Source organism: Rana temporaria, assembly GCF_905171775.1.
Source record: "Rana temporaria chromosome 2 unlocalized genomic scaffold, aRanTem1.1 chr2j, whole genome shotgun sequence".
NCBI classification, from domain to species: Eukaryota; Metazoa; Chordata; class Amphibia; order Anura; family Ranidae; genus Rana; species Rana temporaria.
The window spans coordinates 499,987-521,107 of record NW_024404414.1 but is presented as its reverse complement, the minus strand read 5'-3'; the positions used below and the strand labels follow the sequence as shown (position 1 = coordinate 521,107).

General features: G+C 51.3%; 1 protein-coding gene across 2 annotated transcripts in view; it reads left to right on the top strand.

Moving 5' to 3' along the window:
- Window positions 1–5,954: 5,954 nt before the first annotated feature.
- TTF2 (transcription termination factor 2) overlaps window positions 5,955–21,121 on the top strand; it is a 48,853-nt gene continuing 33,686 nt past the window's right edge. The window contains exons 1-5 of one of the 2 annotated variants that reach the window (XM_040334134.1): window positions 5,955–6,049; window positions 11,494–11,581; window positions 11,671–11,782; window positions 15,648–15,731; window positions 18,611–18,677. In XM_040334134.1, the coding sequence (XP_040190068.1) occupies window positions 11,554–11,581; window positions 11,671–11,782; window positions 15,648–15,731; window positions 18,611–18,677 (291 nt within the window). In that variant the 5' untranslated portion in view covers window positions 5,955–6,049; window positions 11,494–11,553. Of the gene's footprint in view, window positions 6,050–6,102; window positions 6,358–11,493; window positions 11,582–11,670; window positions 11,783–15,647; window positions 15,732–18,610; window positions 18,678–21,121 lie in introns of those variants that run through there. The other variant, XM_040334135.1, reaches the window with a different exon arrangement.

The following is a 21,121-nucleotide window of genomic DNA, read 5'->3' as shown; positions in this document are numbered from 1 at the left end:
GGCCTTGTTGGCCTTGTCTGGAATCCGGCCCTGGTCACCTTACTGTAACATGCATGTTACAGGCACAGTGAGGCTGTTACAAAATCTCCAGCAATGGGCTGGAAAGTAGGCACTAACAAGGCACAAAGTGAGCAATAATGAGACACAAGGTAAGTGCTAAATGGGTGCAAAGTCGGTTCTGATGAAGGGCATGATGGGCACTAATAGAGCTCAAGGTGGGTGCTAATAGAGGGCTAGGTGGACGCTAATTCGGGTCAAAGTGGGTGCTAAAATGTTGAAAAGGGGACAGCTATGGGGTGCCTCCAACAAAAAAATAAAATCTACCTTGCACCCTCTTTTGCGCCAAAAAGACGGTGCAAGGTAGATTTAATTTTTTTTGTGTTTTTTTTTTTTAACACTTAAAATAATAAAAATCATAAAAAAGCAATGAAAGTTCCACTTTAGTGACAGAGGGCCAGATTCTCTAAGATTCTGCGTTGGCGTAGTGTAAGCCATTTACACTATGCCACCACAACTTACTGGAGCAAGTGCTGTATTCTTCAAGCACTTGCTCCGTAATTTGCGGCGGCGTAGTGTAAATGGCCCGGCGTATGGCCGCGTAATTCAAAGGGGGCGGCTTGTATTCAAATTAAGCGCGCCCCCGCGCCGATCGAACTGCGCATGCGCCGGGCGGAAAATGAGCCCAGTGCGCATGCTCCAGCTCACGACGGAAAACGTCAATGACGCCGACGTGAGCGACATTGACGTAAAGTCGTATTCGCGGACGACTTAGTATTGAGAATGTCCAATAGGACGAAACGCGTCTGGAGGCAGCGTCAGTGACGTCACCACGCCTAGGAGGAGGGCTCCGTAAGCCGGCCGGCTTTTTTTACCTATTTACATGCTGTGTTTATACTGCCTAAGTGTAAGTACATTACTTTTTTAATAAATCTGTTACCTACGATATCACGCTATTGCGTCCCTTTCTATCTTCCTGCCTGCATGTGAACCGGATTGGGTTACGCTTGTCGTGTTACTGTGGTTATTGATGAGGTGCGGGGCGTCCTAAATCGCAAACACACACCACTTTCAACTTCAAGGCTGCCATTTGATTGGGAATTTTGAAACATCTTAGCCCAGGGGATTCAAAGGCCATGGCTGGGCTATAGCCAACTGCACTAAAGGCTTGCTATCTGGTAAGCTGATATACAATTCCGGTGGTGGGATCTCACACACTGTATGCATGTCACCTGGTGCATTGAAAAGCTAAACATCTCTACATGCAAATCAGCCTCTGATCAATACAGCGATTCTGTCTCTGTTGGAGAACCAATCTAAAATCCACTTACTTATACCATTTGTGGACTGTTGAACTACTATATTCATTTTTGTTTTTGATACCTGGCGCGGCTTTTTATATTGTTATATAGCAGGGGTAACCTTACGCTTACGGAAACAACGTAAACAACGACTACGCGGCGCAAATTCGTTTGGGAATCGGCGTATCAGGCTAATTTGCATAGTCAAATGAGAACTGAACGTAAACGCCACCTAGCGGCCAACGTCGAATTACATCTAAGATCCGACTGTGTAAGTGACTTACACCTGTCGGATCTAGGCCGTATCTATGCGAACATGATTCTAGGAATCACTCGCATAGATACCCGGGCTCAGAAACAGAGATACGACGGTGTTCCCTGAGATACACCGTCGTAACTCTTCTGAGAATCTGGCCCAGATTCTTTAAAATCATGACATTTATTTACTTGGAGATGAAGGGGCAGATCCACAAAAGAATTACGCCGGCGTATCTCTTGATACACCGCGTAATTTCAAATTTCCCACGTCGTATCTTTGTTTTGTATCCACATCTCGGATCGATCCGACAGGCGTACGTCTTAGTACGCCGTCTGATCTAAGGTGCATTTTTTCGGCGGCCGCTAGGTGTCGTTTCCGTCTAATTCCGCGTCGAGTATGCAAATGAGCTATTTACGGCGATCCACAAACGTACGTCCGGCCGGCGCATTTTTTTACGACGTTTGTGTTCGGCTTTTTCCAACGTATAGTTACCCCTGCTATTATGAGGCGTACTCAATGTTAAGTATGGCCGTCGTTCCCTCGTCGCCTTTTGAATTTTTTACGTCTTTGCGTAAGTCATTTGCGAATAGGGATTTGCGTAGAATGACGTCACCGTCGTAAACATTGTCTGGTTCCGGTTTAATTTCAAGCATGCACACTGGGATACCCCCACAGACGGCGCATGCGCCGTTAAAAAAAAACGCCGCTGTACGTGAATCTGCCCCGAAATCTTTTATACAATGTAACTTTTCAGCAGTTCCTGTTCTACCTTTGTCCTGCTTACAGAAGAAGAAGTTTGATTTAGAAGGCCGTTCCAATTTTTTTTTAGCACAGTCACTCCACCACAGTCGGTGGTGGAGTGCTTACCTTACGTCCTTGGCTTGGTGCCATGGCTGGGATGGCCGCTCCCTGCTGTGCTATGCTCTGTAGCCTGGCTGTCGGTGACTCGGCGGGCGGGCGGGCGGCTCCGGACTGTGAGGGAGGGAGGAGGAGGGGAGAGGGAGCCGGCGGCCCTCTATTAATAAAAAAGCGCGCCTCCTGAGTGTTCCGTGATAGGCGAAACACTAATTTTCCCAGCAGAGCCTCTGTTTAGTGTTCAGCCTATCACGGATGTCCTCTCATCCTCAGCCTCGGCCTCGGACGAGAGGACATCCGTGATAGGCTGAACACTAAAAAGAGGCTCTGCTGGGAAAATTTGTGTTTCGACAATCACGGAACACTCAGGAGGTGCGCTCTTTTTAATAATGGATGGCCGACGGTGACGGGCTGCAGTGCTGACACGGCCGGGTAGGAGTAATTGCGGTAACGCCGCCCAGTAATGCCGTGAGGGAAAAAGTAATCTGATAGATTACTCGTTACCCTCAGGAAGCCCATCGTTACCTAATGGCGTTTATTTAAACGCTGTTAGTTACAACACTGTTGGTGGATCATTGAACACAGTGTCTGATGGGATGGGTGAGGATGAGAGAACGTTCATGATAGGCGTTTCTCAGCAGACAGAGTTCCACCTATCCCCGAAGGGACCAGGAGGAGCCCGCGAGTTTTAAACAATGGACGCCCGCAGCCTCTCAATAATTTTAGGTACGCTGATTGGAGTATAAGTCGAGGGGGGCATTTTCAGCCTCTAAAAAAAGAGCTAAAAATCTCGGCTTATACTCGAATATATACGCTATATAAAATATGCTTTGAAAATAAGTAAAAAAAGAGCACGGTGTGATCACCATAGAGCGTAATTATCACTGAGGGCTCCAAAAAAAAAATGTAAACAAATTGTAAAAAATGAAAAAGTGTAAATAAAAAACTACTGACACCACTCCCCCTGCCCTACCAACACTGTCCACGCACCACCTCCCTGAAATGAGTTTCTGAAGGTTGTGATGTCTGTCAGTGGTGATCAAACTACCAACTACCACCATAAGAAAGCTCTAATATATAAATGTAGTGTGTGTCCAGTGTTGCATGACAGCAGAATTACAGGAAAAAGTAGCGCAGCGCTGAATAGCAAAAAATGGTCTGGTCATGAATGGGGAGGTAAAACCTTCCGGAGGTCAAGTGGTTAAAATTTACGATCTGTACTGCACATGCTCACCCGCGGTCATTCCAGCGTTCCCATAGCAGGTGACGAGACAGCGGCGCACATACTCGGTACAAAGTGGTAATTCTGAATGCCCACGTAGTGAAGGTGGCTGGATTGTGGGTGGGGGAGGGTGGGCACAGGAGCCAGGCAGCACTTGGGGGGGGGGGTTGGGTAATTAAAGAGAACGCAGAGTTCTCCACTACAGAACAGGTCATATAAACTGGATGGACCCCAATCACGTCATATGGGGGGAGATTTACTAGAACTGGAGCTATAGACAAGTGCGGTTCGTTTCTTTCCAAATTTTAATTACATTTTTTTTTCAGAAATTCGGATACATTAGAATGGTACCGAAATTTAAACGAATCCGAAATAACGAAAAAATAATTAAATCAGACGAAATTCGAATTCAAATCATTTTCCAATTTCCAAAGAGAATAAAATAGAATAGAAAATAAAGGAATAGAATATATATATATTTTTTCTATTCTCTTCCTTTATTTTCTATTCTTTTCTCTTTGGAAATTGGAAAACGATTCAAATTCGAAAACTTTCTAAATTGATTCGAAAACGAATAAAAAAAAATGTAACTAAACAAATTAATATAAATAACGAATCAAAATGAAAAAATTTTTTTTTTGGTTCTGCACACGTCTACTGGAAAATGCTAAATCTGGTGCAGCTTTGCATTTGAGCCAATCAGCTTCCAGGGTTTATTGTTAAATCTTAACCACTTAAGACCCGGACCATTATGCAGGTAAAGGACCAGGTCCCTTTTTGCGATTCGGCACTGCGTCGCTTTAACTGACAATTGCGCGGTCGTGCGACGTGGCTCCCAAACAAAATTGGCGTCCTTTTTTTCCCCCCACAAATAGAGCTTTCTTTTGGTGGTATTTGATCGCCTCTGCGGTTTTTATTTTTTGCGCTATAAACAAAAATAGAGTGAAAATTTTGAAAAAAATGCAATATTTTTAATTTTTTGCTATAATAAATATCCCCCAAAAATATATAAAAAATATATTTTTTTCCTCAGTTTAGGCCGATACATATTCTTCTACATATTTTTGGTAAAAAAAAATCGCAATAAGCGTTTATTGATTGGTTTGCGCAAAATTTATAGCGTTTACAAAATAGGGGATAGATTTATGGCATTTTTATTAATAATTTTTTTTTTTACTAGTAATGGCGGCGATCAGCGGGTTTTTTTTTCGTGACTGCGACATTATGGCGGACACATCGGACAATTTTGACACATTTTTGGGACCATTGTCATTTTCACAGCGAAAAGTGCTATAAATATGCACTGATTACTGTGAAAATGACAATGGCAGTGAAGGGGTTAAGCACTAGGGGGCGCTGAAGGGATTAAGTGTGACCTAAGGGAGTGATTATTACTGTAGGGGGCGTGGCTGGACGTGTGATGTTACTGATCGTCGTTTCCTATGACAGGGAACAGACAATCACTGACATTGCCACACAGAAGAACGGGGAAGGTTTGTTTACACTCGCCTCTCCTCGTTCTTCCTGTGACCCGATCTTGGGACACCGGCGGCGATCAGGTCCCGCGGGCGCGGTCACGGAGCTTCGGACTAGGTCTATGGTGCGCGCACGACCCACGGCTGGGCACCTAAAGGGCAATGTACCTGTACGTGCCTGTGCCCAGCCGTGCCATTCTGCCGACATATATGGGCGTTAGGCGGTCCACAAGTGGTTAATTGAAGAAGCTGAAGCTAGAAGCTGATTGGATCCCATGCACAGTTTTAGTAAATCTCCTCCCATGGGGTGAATATACACTGTGGGGCCCATTTATCGATGTTTTCACACAACATTCACATTTTTTGTTGGGTGAATAATGTGTGAATCTTCAGTGAATGAATCTCAGGCCCATGATTGGTGAGTAACAGACCCGAGTATGATTATTATTCCTGCACTCCAGTGACAGAGCCGTTCATTCACTGGGAAGAATGAAAACCTGAGCAAAGCAACTCTCAACTGAGAACAGCTAAGACGCCATTTTGTTGTAGTCCTGCTGTTTGGGACTCATCGCAAAAACGAAGGCGCGCTCCCGCTACATCTACCCGGCGAGGAGGCGGATATGTAAGTGTGATGGCGCTCTAGCGATCGCTGTTCTCTGCCTGCTGATTGGCCAAACGGTAAAGTCAGTCCCTGGATAGACTGACGCGGATGGGCGGTTCCTTCTGTCATTGGCTGGAGTCGTTCGCGATCTGTTATTGGTCAGTAGTTGTTCGGACGCTCCGCCCTCTACATCTGACAGGTTCCGCTTTTTGAAAAGAGTGACGTGTGTGTGTGCGGGGCGGTGATAGGCTGGCGAGGGGCGTGACGTATGAGGACAGGAGGTTTTACGGCATCCTATTGGTGGAGAAGTTTTTAGCTGACGGTGCCGGTCAGGAGTAGGTGAGTGAGGGGACAAAGAGGGGTCCGGGGAGAGAGGGGAACACCGGGGGTGATACCGGGGAGAGCCGAGGACAGAGACACCGGAAACTGCCCCAGGTGCTCCATGTTATGTCCCATTGAGGGAATCCCATCCCCCAACCGATATTATCGGCCATACATTGTACAATCTCCATTATATGGGGACAGACCGTCCAATGTAAGGAGATTGTACAACCAGATTGTATGATCAATGGGCACAGTGTACAATCTGCGTGAGCAACCAATCAGAATAGGAGCATCAAATCTGACAGTCAAATACCGTCATTGTGGTGAGGCTCCTCGAGGGCGGGCCTTGGGACTCCGCAGTTAGTCATGTGACCCAACAACAGTGCTTTCTCCTCTCCGACTTCCGGGACGTTCTTCCTCCCTCTCCGACTTCCGGGACGTCCTTCCTCCCTCTCCCACTTCCGGGACGTTCTTCCTCCCTCTCCCACTAACGGGACGTTCTTCCTCCCTCTCCGACTTCCGGGACGTCCTTCCTCCCTCTCCGACTTCCGGAACGTCCTTCCTCCCTCTCCGACTTCCGGGACGTCCTTCCTCCCTCTCCGACTTCCGGGACGTCCTTCCTCCCTCTCCGACTTCCGGGATGTCCTTCCTCCCTCTCCGACTTCCGGGACGTCCTTCCTCCCTCTCCGACTTCCGGGACGTTCTTCCTCCCTCTCCGACTTCCGGGACGTTCTTCCTCCCTCTCCGACTTCCGGGACGTTCTTCCTCCCTCTCCGACTTCCGGCACGTTCTTCCTCCCTCTCCGACTTCCGGGATGTCCTTCCTCCCTCTCCGACTTCCGGGACGTCCTTCCTCCCTCTCCGACTTCCGGGACGTCCTTCCTCCCTCTCCGACTTCCGGGACGTTCTTCCTCCCTCTCCGACTTCCGGGACGTCCTTCCTCCCTCTCCGACTTCCGGGACGTCCTTCCTCCCTCTCCGACTTCCGGGACGTCCTTCCTCCCTCTCCGACTTCCGGGACGTTCTTCCCCCCCCTCTCCGACTTCCGGGACGTTCTTCCCCCCCCTCTCCGACTTTCGGGACGTCCTTCCTCCCTCTCCGACTTCCGGGACGTCCTTCCTCCCTCTCCGACTTCCGGGACGTCCTTCCTCCCTCTCCGACTTCCGGGACGTTCTTCCTCCCTCTCCGACTTCCGGGACGTTCTTCCTCCCTCTCCGACTTCCGGGACGTTCTTCCTCCCTCTCCGACTTCCGGGACGTTCTTCCTCCCTCTCCGACTTCCGGGACGTTCTTCCTCCCTCTCCGACTTCCGGGACGTTCTTCCTCCCTCTCCGACTTCCGGGACGTTCTTCCTCCCTCTCCGACTTCCGGGACGTTCTTCCTCCCTCTCCGACTTCCGGGACATTCTTTCCCTCCCTCTCCGACTTCCGGGACGTTCTTCCTCCCTCTCCGACTTCCGGGACGCTCTTCCTCCCTCTCCGACTTCCGGGACGTTCTTCCTCCCTCTCCGACTTCCGGGACGTCCTTCCTCCCTCTCCGACTTCCGGGACGTTCTTCCTCCCTCTCCGACTTCCGGGACGTTCTTCCTCCCTCTCCGACTTCCGGGACGTTCTTCCTCCCTCTCCGACTTCCGGGACGTTCTTCCTCCCTCTCCGACTTCCGGGACGTCCTTCCTCCCTCTCCGACTTCCGGGACGTTCTTCCTCCCTCTCCGACTTCCGGGACGTTCTTCCTCCCTCTCCGACTTCCGGGACGTTCTTCCTCCCTCTCCGACTTCCGGGACGTTCTTCCTCCCTCTCCGACTTCCGGGACGTTCTTCCTCCCTCTCCGACTTCCGGGACGTTCTTCCTCCCTCTCCGACTTCCGGGACGTACTTCCTCCCTCTCCGACTTCCGGGACATTTTTCCCCTCCCTCTCCGACTTCCGGGACGCTCTTCCTCCCTCTGCGACTTCCGGGACGTTCTTCCTCCCTCTCCGACTTCCGGGACGTTCTTCCTCCCCCCCCCCTCTCCGACTTCCGGGACGTTCTTCCTCCCTCTCCGACTTCCGGTAAGTTCTTCCTCCCTCTCCGACTTCCGGGACGTCCTTCCTCCCTCTCCGACTTCCGGGACGTTCTTCCTCCCTCTCCGACTTCCGGGATGTCCTTCCTCCCTCTCCGACTTCCGGGACGTCCTTCCTCCCTCTCCGAATTCCGGGACGTCCTTCCTCCCTCTCCGACTTCCGGGACGTCCTTCCTCCCTCTCCGACTTCCGGGACGTCCTTCCTCCCTCTCCGACTTCCGGGACGTCCTTCCTCCCTCTCCGACTTCCGGGACGTCCTTCCTCCCTCTCCGACTTCCGGGACGTCCTTCCTCCCTCTCTGACTTCCGGGACGTTCTTCCTCCCCCCCCTCTCCGACTTCCGGTAAGTTCTTCCTCCCTCTCCGACTTCCGGGACGTTCTTCCTCCCTCTCCGACTTCCGGGACGTTCTTCCTCCCTCTCCGACTTCCGGGACGTTCTTCCTCCCTCTCCGACTTCCGGGACGTTCTTCCTCCCTCTCCGACTTCCGGGACGTTCTTCCTCCCTCTCCGACTTCCGGTACGTTCTTCCTCCCTCTCCGACTTCCGGGACGTTCTTCCTCCCTCTCCGACTTCCGGGACGTTCTTCCTCCCTCTCCGACTTCCGGGACGTTCTTCCTCCCTCTCCGACTTCCGGGACATTCTTCCCCTCCCTCTCCGACTTCCGGGACGCTCTTCCTCCCTCTGCGACTTCCGGGACGTTCTTCCTCCCTCTCCGACTTCCGGGACGTTCTTCCTCCCTCTCCGACTTCCGGGACGTCCTTCCTCCCTCTCCGACTTCCGGGACATTCTTCCCCTCCCTCTCCGACTTCCGGGACGCTCTTCCTCCCTCTCCGACTTCCGGGACGTTCTTCCTCCCTCTCCGACTTCCGGGACGTCCTTCCTCCCTCTCCGACTTCCGGGACGTTCTTCCTCCCTCTCCGACTTCCGGGACGTTCTTCCTCCCTCTCCGACTTCCGGGACGTTCTTCCTCCCTCTCCGACTTCCGGGACGTTCTTCCTCCCTCTCCGACTTCCGGGACGTCCTTCCTCCCTCTCCGACTTCCGGGACGTTCTTCCTCCCTCTCCGACTTCCGGGACGTTCTTCCTCCCTCTCCGACTTCCGGGACGTTCTTCCGCCCTCTCCGACTTCCGGTACGTTCTTCCTCCCTCTCCGACTTCCGGGACGTTCTTCCTCCCTCTCCGACTTCCGGGACGTTCTTCCTCCCTCTCCGACTTCCGGGACGTTCTTCCTCCCTCTCCGACTTCCGGGACGTACTTCCTCCCTCTCCGACTTCCGGGACATTCTTCCCCTCCCTCTCCGACTTCCGGGACGCTCTTCCTCCCTCTGCGACTTCCGGGACGTTCTTCCTCCCTCTCCGACTTCCGGGACGTTCTTCCTCCCCCCCCCCCTCTCCGACTTCCGGGACGTTCTTCCTCCCTCTCCGACTTCCGGTAAGTTCTTCCTCCCTCTCCGACTTCCGGGACGTCCTTCCTCCCTCTCCGACTTCCGGGACGTTCTTCCTCCCTCTCCGACTTCCGGGATGTCCTTCCTCCCTCTCCGACTTCCGGGACGTCCTTCCTCCCTCTCCGAATTCCGGGACGTCCTTCCTCCCTCTCCGACTTCCGGGACGTCCTTCCTCCCTCTCCGACTTCCGGGACGTCCTTCCTCCCTCTCCGACTTCCGGGACGTCCTTCCTCCCTCTCCGACTTCCGGGACGTCCTTCCTCCCTCTCCGACTTCCGGGACGTCCTTCCTCCCTCTCCGACTTCCGGGACGTCCTTCCTCCCTCTCCGACTTCCGGGACGTCCTTCCTCCCTCTCTGACTTCCGGGACGTTCTTCCTCCCCCCCCTCTCCGACTTCCGGTAAGTTCTTCCTCCCTCTCCGACTTCCGGTAAGTTCTTCCTCCCTCTCCGACTTCCGGGACGTCCTTCCTCCCTCTCCGACTTCCGGGACGTTCTTCCTCCCTCTCCGACTTCCGGGATGTCCTTCCTCCCTCTCCGACTTCCGGGACGTCCTTCCTCCCTCTCCGACTTCCGGGACGTCCTTCCTCCCTCTCCGACTTCCGGGACGTCCTTCCTCCCTCTGCGACTTCCGGGACGTCCTTCCTCCCTCTGCGACTTCCGGGACGTCCTTCCTCCCTCTGCGACTTCCGGGACGTCCTTCCTCCCTCTGCGACTTCCGGGACGTCCTTCCTCCCTCTGCGACTTCCGGGACGTCCTTCCTCCCTCTGCGACTTCCGGGACGTCCTTCCTCCCTCTGCGACTTCCGGGACGTCCTTCCTCCCTCTGCGACTTCCGGGACGTCCTTCCTCCCTCTGCGACTTCCGGGACGTCCTTCCTCCCTCTGCGACTTCCGGGACGTCCTTCCTCCCTCTGCGACTTCCGGGACGTTCTTCCTCCCTCTGCGACTTCCGGGACGTTCTTCCTCCCTCTGCGACTTCCGGGACGTTCTTCCTCCCTCTGCGACTTCCGGGACGTCCTTCCTCCCTCTGCGACTTCCGGGACGTCCTTCCTCCCTCTGCGACTTCCGGGACGTCCTTCCTCCCTCTGCGACTTCCGGGACGTCCTTCCTCCCTCTCCGACTTCCGGGACGTCCTTCCTCCCTCTCCGACTTCCGGGACGTCCTTCCTCCCTCTCCGACTTCCGGGACGTCCTTCCTCCCTTTCCGACTTCCGGGACGTCCTTCCTCCCTTTCCGACTTCCGGGACGTTCTTCCCCCCCCCCCTTTCCGACTTCCGGGACGTTCTTCCTCCCTTTCCGACTTCCGGGATGTACTTCCTCCCTTTCTGACTTCCGGGACGTTCTTCCTCCCTCTCCGACTTCCGGGACGTTCTCCCCCCCCCCTCTCCGACTTCCGGGACGTTCTTCCTCGCTTTCCGACTTCCGGGACGTTCTTCCTCCCCCCCCTCTCCGACTTCCGGGACGTTCTTCCTCCCCCCCCTCTCCGACTTCCGGGACGTTCTTCCTCCCTCTCCGACTTCCGGGACGTTCTTCCTCCCTCTCCGACTTCCGGGACGTTCTTCCTCCCTCTCCGACTTCCGGGATGTACTTCCTCCCTTTCCGACTTCCGGGACGTTCTTCCTCCCCCCCCTCTCCGACTTCCGGGACGTTCTTCCTCCCTCTCCGACTTCCGGGACTTTCCTCCTGCCCGCTGTCCCCCAAAATGTTCCTCCTGCCCGGGACGTTCCTGCTGCCCGCCGTCACCCTGGACGTTCTTCCTCCTCTCCATTGTCCGAGACGTTCCTCTTGTCCAGGGACATTGTTGCTTTCATTGGACGGTGGGATTGTATGGGGGCGGGATGTGTCGAGGAAGTTTCTTTTCTCTGAACATTTCCTATGTGTCTCCAGACAAATGTTGGCTCTGAAGTAGGATTCTCCCAGTGAATGACGATCCATAACTGAGTTCTGTGATCTTGTCTCCTGCAGGTCGCGTCTGTTCCGTATATCTGTAGCCGTGCCTGAGGTCTTTCCCCTCCCCCCCACACAATGGAGAAGGTGCGCTGCCCAGAGCATGGTGAGTGGGACCCGAGTCGCCTCTACAGAGACCGATTATATAATGGAAGCGTCACCTTAACCTTCTGATCTCCTTCCTCCTCCTCATAGGCTGTCTGTGCTTCCTGAAAACCGGAACCCGGGAAGGACCCAGCAAGGGGAAAAGCTTTTATATTTGTTCAGCCAATCGCACCACGCCTTGCGCGTTCACCGTGTCCGCCGAGTACGTATTGAATCTCCACTGATCCATTTCTTTATTGTACATCCAAGGGACACAGGGCAGATATAGTAATCCTTACCATCGGGTTATACACCACCTACAGGTGACTGGACACTGGCAAAAAAAGACAGGAAGTCCTCTCCCAGGCATAACCCCTCCCATACAGGAAGTTCTCTCCTAGGCATAACCCCTCCCATACAGGAAGTCCTCTTCTATATAACCCCTCCCATACAGGAAGTCCTCTCCTAGGCATAACCCCTCCCATACAGGAAGTTCTCTCCTATATAACCCCTCCCATACAGGAAGTCCTCTCCTAGGCATAACCCCTCCCATACAGGAAGTTCTCTCCTATATAACCCCTCCCATACAGGAAGCCCTCTTCTATATAACCCTCTCATACAGGAAGTCTTCTCCTATATAACCCTTCCTATACAGGAAGTCTTCTCCTATATAACCCCTCCCATACAGGAAGTCTTCTCCTATATAACCCCTCCCATACAGGAAGTCCTCTTCTATATAACCCCTCCCATACAGGAAGTCCTCTCCTAGGCATAACCCCTCCCATACAGGAAGTCCTCTCCTAGGCATAACCCCTCCCATACAGGAAGTTCTTTCCTATATAACCCCTCCCATACAGGAAGTCCTCTCCCAGGCATAACCCCTCCCATACAGGAAGTCTTCTCCTATATAACCCCTCCCATACAGGAAGTCTTCTCCTATATAACCCCTCCCATACAGGAAGTCCTCTCCCAGGCATAACCCCTCCCATACAGGAAGTCTTCTCCTATATAACCCCTTCTATATAACCCCTCCCATACAGGAAGTTCTCTTCTATATAACCCCTCCCATACAGGAAGTCCTCTTCTATATAACCCCTTCTATATAACCCCTCCCATACAGGAAGTCCTCTCCTAGGCATAACCCCTCCCATACAGGAAGTTCTCTCCTATATAACCCCTCCCATACAGGAAGTCCTCTCCCAGGCATAACCCCTCCCATACAGGAAGTCCTCTCCTAGGCATAACCCCTCCCATACAGGAAGTTCTCTCCTATATAACCCCTCCCATACAGGAAGTCCTCTCCTAGGCATAACCCCTCCCATACAGGAAGTTCTTTCCTATATAACCCCTCCCATACAGGAAGTCCTCTCCCAGGCATAACCCCTCCCATACAGGAAGTCTTCTCCTATATAACCCCTCCCATACAGGAAGTCTTCTCCTATATAACCCCTCCCATACAGGAAGTCCTCTCCCAGGCATAACCCCTCCCATACAGGAAGTCTTCTCCTATATAACCCCTCCCATACAGGAAGTCTTCTCCTATATAACCCCTTCTATATAACCCCTCCCATACAGGAAGTTCTCTTCTATATAACCCCTCCCATACAGGAAGTCCTCTTCTATATAACCCCTTCTATATAACCCCTCCCATACAGGAAGTCCTCTCCTAGGCATAACCCCTCCCATACAGGAAGTTCTCTCCTATATAACCCCTCCCATACAGGAAGTCCTCTCCCAGGCATAACCCCTCCCATACAGGATGTTCTCTCCTAGGCATAACCCCTCCCATACAGGAAGTTATCTCCTCTTCTATAGAACCCCTCCCATACAGGAAGTCCTCTCCTATAGAACCCCTCCCATACAGGAAGTCCTCTCCTATAGAACCCCTCCCCCATACAGGAAATCCTTGTCTATATAACCCCTCTCATATAGGAAGTCCTCATCTATATAACCCCTCCCATATAGGAAGTCCTCATCTATATAACCCCTCCCATACAGAAAGTCCTCGTCTATATAACCCCTCCCATATAGGAAGTCCTCCTATAGAACCCCTTCCCCATACAGGAAGTCCTTGTGTGTATATATAACCCCTCCCATACAGGAAGTCCTCTCCTATAGAACCCCTTCCCCATACAGGAAATCCTCGTCTATATAACCACTCCCATACAGGAAATCCTCTCCTATAAGGCACATTTGGAGACACAGGGGTCCACTGGGCCACACCTAGAGACACAGGAGCACACTTGGACACACAGGGGTGTTGTGAGGCACAATTAGAGAATTAGGCCCCTTTCACATTGAGCAGTTTTTCAGGCGGTACAGCGCTAAAAATAGCGCTGCTATCGCGCCTGAAAAACTCCTTCACTGCAGACTCAATGTGAAAGCCCGAGGGCTTTCACACTGAGGCGATGCGCTGGCGGGAGACAAAAAAATCTCCTGTCAGCAGCATCTTTGGAGCGGTGAGAGGAGCGGCATGTATACCGCTCCTTCACCGCTCCTTCCCATTGAAAACAATGGGAAACCGCGGCAATACCGCCCGCAATGCGCCTCTATAGAGGCGCATTGCGGGCGGTATTAACTCTTTATCGGCCGCTAGCGGGGGTTAATACCGCACCGCTAGCGGCTGATACCCGCGGCAATTCCGGCGGTATAGCGCCGCTATTTTTAGCGGCGTTATACCGCCACCGCAGCTCCCGCCCCAGTCTGAAAGGGGCCTTAGGGTGGTCTGGGGGCCCACTTGGAGACATAGGAGTGCACTGTGGCCCACTTGGAGACATAGGAGTGCACTGGGGGCCCACTTGGAGACCTAGGAGTGCACTGGGGCCCACTTGGAGACCTAGGAGTGCACTGGGGCCCACTTGGAGACCTAGGAGTGCACTGGGGCCCACTTGGAGACCTAGGAGTGCACTGGGGCCCACTTGGAGACCTAGGAGTGCACTGTGGCCCACTTGGAGACCTAGGAGTGCACTGGGGCCCACTTGGAGACCTAGGAGTGCACTGGGGCCCACTTGGAGACCTAGGAGTGCACTGGGGCCCACTTGGAGACCTAGGAGTGCACTGGGACCCACTTGGAGACCTAGGAGTGCACTGGGGTACACTTGGAGACCTAGGAGTGCACTGGGGCCCACTTGGAGACAGGAGTGCACTGGGGCCCACTTGGAGACATAGGAGTGCACTGGGGCCCACTTGGAGACATAGGAGTGCACTGGGGCCCACTTGGAGACATAGGAGTGCACTGGGGCCCACTTGGAGACCTAGGAGTGCACTGGGGCCCACTTGGGGACATAGAAGTGCACTGGGGGCCCACTTGGAGACGTAGGAGTGCACTGGGGCCCACTTGGGGACATAGAAGTGCACTGGGGGCCCACTTGGAGACATAGGAGTGCACTGGGGCCCACTTGGGGACATAGAAGTGCACTTGGGGCCCACTTGGAGACATAGGAGTGCACTGGGGCCCACTTGGGGACATAGAAGTGCACTTGGGGCCCACTTGGAGACGTAGGAGTGCACTGGGGTTCACTTGGAGACTCGGGTGGTTTGGGGTTCACTTGGAGACACGGGTGGTTTGGGGCACACTTGGAGACACGGGAGTGTTCTGGGAAGGAATTGGAGACACCGGGGCAGTCTGGAAGACATAGGGGGTGCAATAGGCACACTGAGGGGCGGTGATACTCAGAACACTGATAGCTGGGGGGGGGGTACGGAGGATACAGAGCGCTGGAGGATGGCACAGGTTATATTACTGCAGCAGGGGGGGGGGGGCTCTATTTAGGGGGGGTAGTGACCTTTCTGTGTGAACATCGGGCCATGCATTGTATTTCTCTTTAAGCTGACTCCAATAAGAGGTCCTGATTGGCTGTGGCTCAGATCGGGAGAACTGTCTCCTGATTGGCCTGTGGTATCTCCAGGATAAGAAATTGCGGCAAATCTACCCAGTGGATTAAATACGGGAAAATAACTTTCCGAATGTTGAAAATAAAAAACTTTTGGCTGCTTTTGATACACTTTGAGTTTTTAGTATTTGATCTTTGAGGGTTTATTTCTTTTTCTTGTATGACCCCTCCCCCTCTTCTCTTCTCTGTACTCAGCCTTCCCCCGTCTCACTGTCTGCTGCATGAAGAACATCAGGTGGAGCTGCAGACCATGGTGAAGCAGGACTCCGGAGGTTACAGGTCAGACACACATTGTACTTCTCCTTATTGCTGCTTAAAGTTTTTGGATTCAAATAATAAACATGTTCTACTTACCTGTTCTGTGCAATGGTAATACACAGAGCGTGTCTTCTGGAGTCCCCTCCCCCCCACTAGCGCTGTCCACTCACCTCTCCGAATTCCCCCCTCACCAAGCCTGCTGCAGAGGAGGCATTGGTTTTGGGCGAGCTTCTGAATTGGGGCTGTGTGCATCCATAGACACACACAGAGCGACTTGGCCACGCCCTCTGCCCCCCCTCCTCACGGGATTTGAGTGGGAGTTTGTGAATTGAGCCCAATGTTGTGTAGTGAGTGTACAGCTTGTATAACGGTGTAAATTTGCCGTCCCCTCAAAATAACTCAACACACAGCCATTAATGTCTAAACCGCTGGCAACAAAAGTGAGGACACCCCTAAGTGAAAATGTCCAAATTGGACCCAATTAGCCATTTTCCCTCCCCTCGATGTCATGTGACTTGTTAGTGTTACAAGGTCTCAGGTGTGAATGGGGAGCAGGTGTGATAAATTTGGTGTTATCGCTCTCACTCTCTCATACTGGTCACTGGAAGGACAACATGGCCCCTCATGGCAAAGATCTCTCTGAGGATCTGATATAAAGAATTGTGTCTCTACATAAAGATGGCCGAGGATATAAGAAGATTGCCGAGACCCTGAGACTGATCTGCAGCCCGGGGGCCAAGACCATCCAGCGGTATAACAGGACGGGTTCCCCTCCCCCCGCCTCGCCATGGTCCTCCGAGGAAGTTGAGGTCACGTGATCAGCGCCATCTCCAGAGGTTGGGAAGAAGACATATGAGTGCTGCCAGCATTGCTGCAGAGGGGGGAGGGGTCAGCCTGTCAGTGCTCAGACCATACGCCGCACACTGCATCAAATTGGTCCCCAGAAGGAAGCCTCTTCTAAAGATGATGCACAAGAAAGAGCCGCAAACAGTTTGCTGAAGACAAGCAGACTAAGGACATGGATTACTGGAACCGTGTCCTGTGGTCTGATGAGACCAAGATAAACTTATTTGGTGTCAGATGGTGTCAGGCGTGTGTGGGGGGAGGGGCCAGGTGAGGAGGACAAAGACAAGTGTGTCTTCCCTACAGTCAGGCATGGTGGGGGGGAGTGTCATGGTCTGGGGCTGCATGAGTGCTGCCGGCACTGGGGGGCTACAGATCATTGAGGGGACCATAAATGCCAACATGTACTGTGACCTACTGAAGCAGAGCATGACCCCCTCCCTTCAGAGACTGGACTGCAGGGTAGTATTCCAACATGTATTGTGACCTACTGAGGCAGAGCATGACCCCCTCCCTTCAGAGACTGGACTGCAGGGTAGTATTCCAACATGTACTGTGACCTACTGAAGCAGAGCATGACCCCCCTCCCTTCAGAGACTGGACTGCAGGGTAGTATTCCAACATGTACTGTGACCTACTGAGGCAGAGCATGATCCCCTCCCTTCAGAGACTGGACTGCAGGGCAGTATTCCAACATGATAACCACCCCAAACACACCTCCAGGACCACCACTGCCTTGCTAAAGAAGCTGAAGGTAAAGGTGATGGACTGGCCAAGCATGTCTCCAGACCTAAACCCTATTGGTCATCTGTGGGAGGAAGGTGGAGGAGCGCAAGATCTCCAACACCCACCAGCTCTGTGATGTCATCATGGAGGAGGGGAAGAGGACTCCAGTGGCAGCCTGTGAAGCTCTGGTGACCTCCATGCCCAAGAGGGTTAAGGCAGTGCTGGAAAATAATGGCGACCACACAAAATATTGACACTTTGGGCCAATTTGGACACTTTTGTTGCCAGCAGTTTAGACATTAATGGCTGTTAGGGTTTCCTTATCAGTACCCCTCAGTGTCGCCTCATCAGTGCTGCCTCATCCGTACCCATCAGTGCTACCTATCGGAGCTCATCGGTGCCGATAACCGGCTTAAGTCATAAAGGGACATCTACACTGATTATCAGTACTGTCCCATCAGTACCTACCAGTGCAGCCTATCTGTGCCCATCAGTGAAGGAGGAAATTTACCTGTTTTTCAAAGCTTTCAGTCTTTTTTTCATTTGGCAAAAAGTAAAAATCCCAGAAGTGAATAAATGGCGTCAAAAGAAAGCTTTATTTATGTGAACAAAATTGATACAAATCTCATGTGTACAGTGTTGCATGACCGCTCAATTGTCATTCAAAGTGTTAAGCCCCATACACACTATCAGTTTTCCTGACGGTTTTCTCATCAGGTTTACCAAAACCATGTAGCACAAGGGCCTGCCTGATTGCATACAAATTGAAACTCTTGAGGTTTGACCTCATATTAGATGGTTTTGGTAAACCTGAAGAGAAAACCGTCAGGAAAACTGATAGTGTGTATGGGGCTTGACAGATGAAAATTTTGGCCTGGGCAGGAAGGGCGTGAAAGTGCCCCCCCGGTATTGAAATGGTTAAGGTAAAAAAAAAAAAAATTTTGCCTTTTTAGAACTACTTTAAGAACCCAAATCCGCCAGTTCTAGATTGGGGTGCCCACATATTTCTTTGGGCATTTTGGGGGTTTATTTAATGCAGTATATTTAGGAAGAGTGGCGGGGTCTCAAACTGGCGGCCCTCCAGCTGTTGCGAAACTGCAAGTCCCATGAGACATTGCAAGGCCGACAGTTACAAGCATGACTCCCACAAAAAGAGGCTCGATGGGACTTGTAGTTTCGCAACAGCTGGAGGGGCCGCCAGTTTGAGACCTGCTTTAGGCCAAAGCTGACAAAGGTGCTTCCTGGGGTTCCCGGCAGCGTTCTGTGATGTGATTATCGGGGGGTATTGTTGGGTGACGTTCCCCTGACTGGTGTAATTCCTCTCTCTGCAGGTTGTATTATCGCTGCACCAAGAGTAAGAATGACGGCAAGAAGTATTGTGGGAATATTCCATGGCAGGTAATGTGTATAGTGCTGGGGTGGGAGCTGTAACTGACACTGTATATCACTATTACTGTATATACTCGAGTATAAGCCGACCCGAATATAGGCCGAGGACCTAATTTTACCACAAAAAACTGGGAATAGTTATTGACTTCAGTATAAGACTAGGGTGTCCATCTGCATGCCTCACTGTGCCCATGTGCATGCCTCACTTTGCCCATGCCTCACTGTGCCCATGTGCATGCCCCACTTTGCCTCACAGTGTCCATGCCTCACTGTGCCCATGTGCATGCCTCACTGTGTCCATGCCTCACTGTGTCCATGTGCATGCCTCACTGTGCCCATGTGCATGCCTCACTGTGTCCATGCCTCACTGTGTCCATGTGCATGCCCCACTTTGCCCATCTGCATGCCTCACTGTGTCCATGTGCATGCCCCACTTTGCCTCACGGTGTCCATGCCTCACTGTGCCCATGTGCATGCCTCTTTGCCCATGCCTCACTGTGCCCATGTGCATGCCTCACTGTGCCCATGCCTCACTGTGTCCATGAGTAGACTGATGTTTAACATGGGAGTCTATGGAAGGGGTGCCTGGGTTTGAAAAATCGGTGCTCCCCAGCTGTGGGGTCTTCAAGGTCTCCTGTGTGCATGCCTCACTGTGCCCATGCCTCACTGTGCCCGTGTGCATGCCTCACTGTGCCCATGCCTCACTGTGCCCATGTGCATGCCTCACTGTGCCCATGCCTCACTGTGTCCATGTGCATGCCTCACTGTGCCCATGCCTCACTGTGTCCATGTGCATGCCTCACTGTGTCCATGCCTCACTGTGCCCATGCCTCACTGTGCCCATGCCTCACTGTGTCCATGCCTCACTGTGTCCATGACTAGACTGATATTTAACATGGGAGTCTATGGAAGGGGTGCCTGGGTTTGAAAAATCGGTGCTCCCCAGCTGTGGGGTCCCACGGACAACCAACAAACTTTGCACACTTGCAGAGGAGAAATGGTGTTACATGTGTGCCAGGTTCTGGGTCCAGGGGATCTACACCCTACCGGTACCGGGTCCCCAAAGTCACCAGAGAAATGACCGTTTAACATGGGATATTATATAAAAATATATTGCGCTAAACTACAAGGTTTGAGTGAAAACAAATAGATAAATAAATACTACCAATAGTGAGGCAGCCAACACAACAATGGAAAAATTGTGAAATAAATATAGAAAAAAGTGCAGCGCCAAAGAACCGAGGTACCCCTAAGTAGGGGATCCCTAAGTAGTATGTGAACGTGATAATAAATTAGACCTAGATATCATATCTGGTCCGCGGTGGATATAAATCAAAAATCATATATAAGTGATAAAACAAATATATAAATAATAAAAAATGATGAGGGAACAATTATACCCCCCAAATGGGCCGAAGTCACACTTAGGGATCCCCTACTTAGGGGTACCTCGGTTCTTTGGCGCTGCACTTTTTTCTATATTTAACATGGGAGTCTATAGAAGGGGTGCCAACAATTGAAAAATTGGTGCTCCCCGGACAACAAACTTTGCACACTTTTAGAAGAAGAGCTACATGTGTGCCAAGTTTGGGGTCCAGGGGACCTACGGCCGGCCGGTACCGGGTCCCCAAATTCTGAGAGATCAGGCGCAAAAAGGTGACTCGAGTATAAGCCGAGGGGGGCATTTTCAGCACAAAAAAATGTGCTGAAAAACTCGGCTTATACTCGATTATATACGGTATATAGAGAGTGTATAGAGTATATACGGTATATAGAGAGTGTATAGAGTATATACGGTATATAGAGAGTGTATAGAGTATATACGGTATATAGAGAGTATATACGGTATATAGAGAGTGTAGAGAGTATATACTGTATATAGAGAGTATATAGAGAGTGTATAGAGTATATACGGTATATAGAGAGTGTAGAGAGTATATACTGTATATAGAGAGTGTATAGAGTATATACGGTATATAGAGAGTGTATAGAGTATATACGGTATATAGAGAGTGTATAGAGTATATACGGTATATAGAGAGTGTATAGAGTATATACGGTATATAGAGAGTGTATAGAGTATATATGGTATATAGAGAGTGTATAGAGTATATACGGTATATAGAGAGTGTAGAGAGTATATACTGTATATAGAGAGTATATAGAGAGTGTATAGAGTATATACGGTATATAGAGAGTGTATAGAGTATATACGGTATATAGAGAGTGTATAGAGTATATACGGTATATATAGAGAGTGTATAGAGTATATACGGTATATAGAGAGTATATAGAGTATATACGGTATATAGAGAGTGTATAGAGTATATACGGTATATAGAGAGTGTATAGAGTATATACGGTATATAGAGAGTGTATAGAGTATATACGGTATATAGAGAGTGTATAGAGTATATACGGTATATAGAGAGTGTATAGTGTATATACAGTAT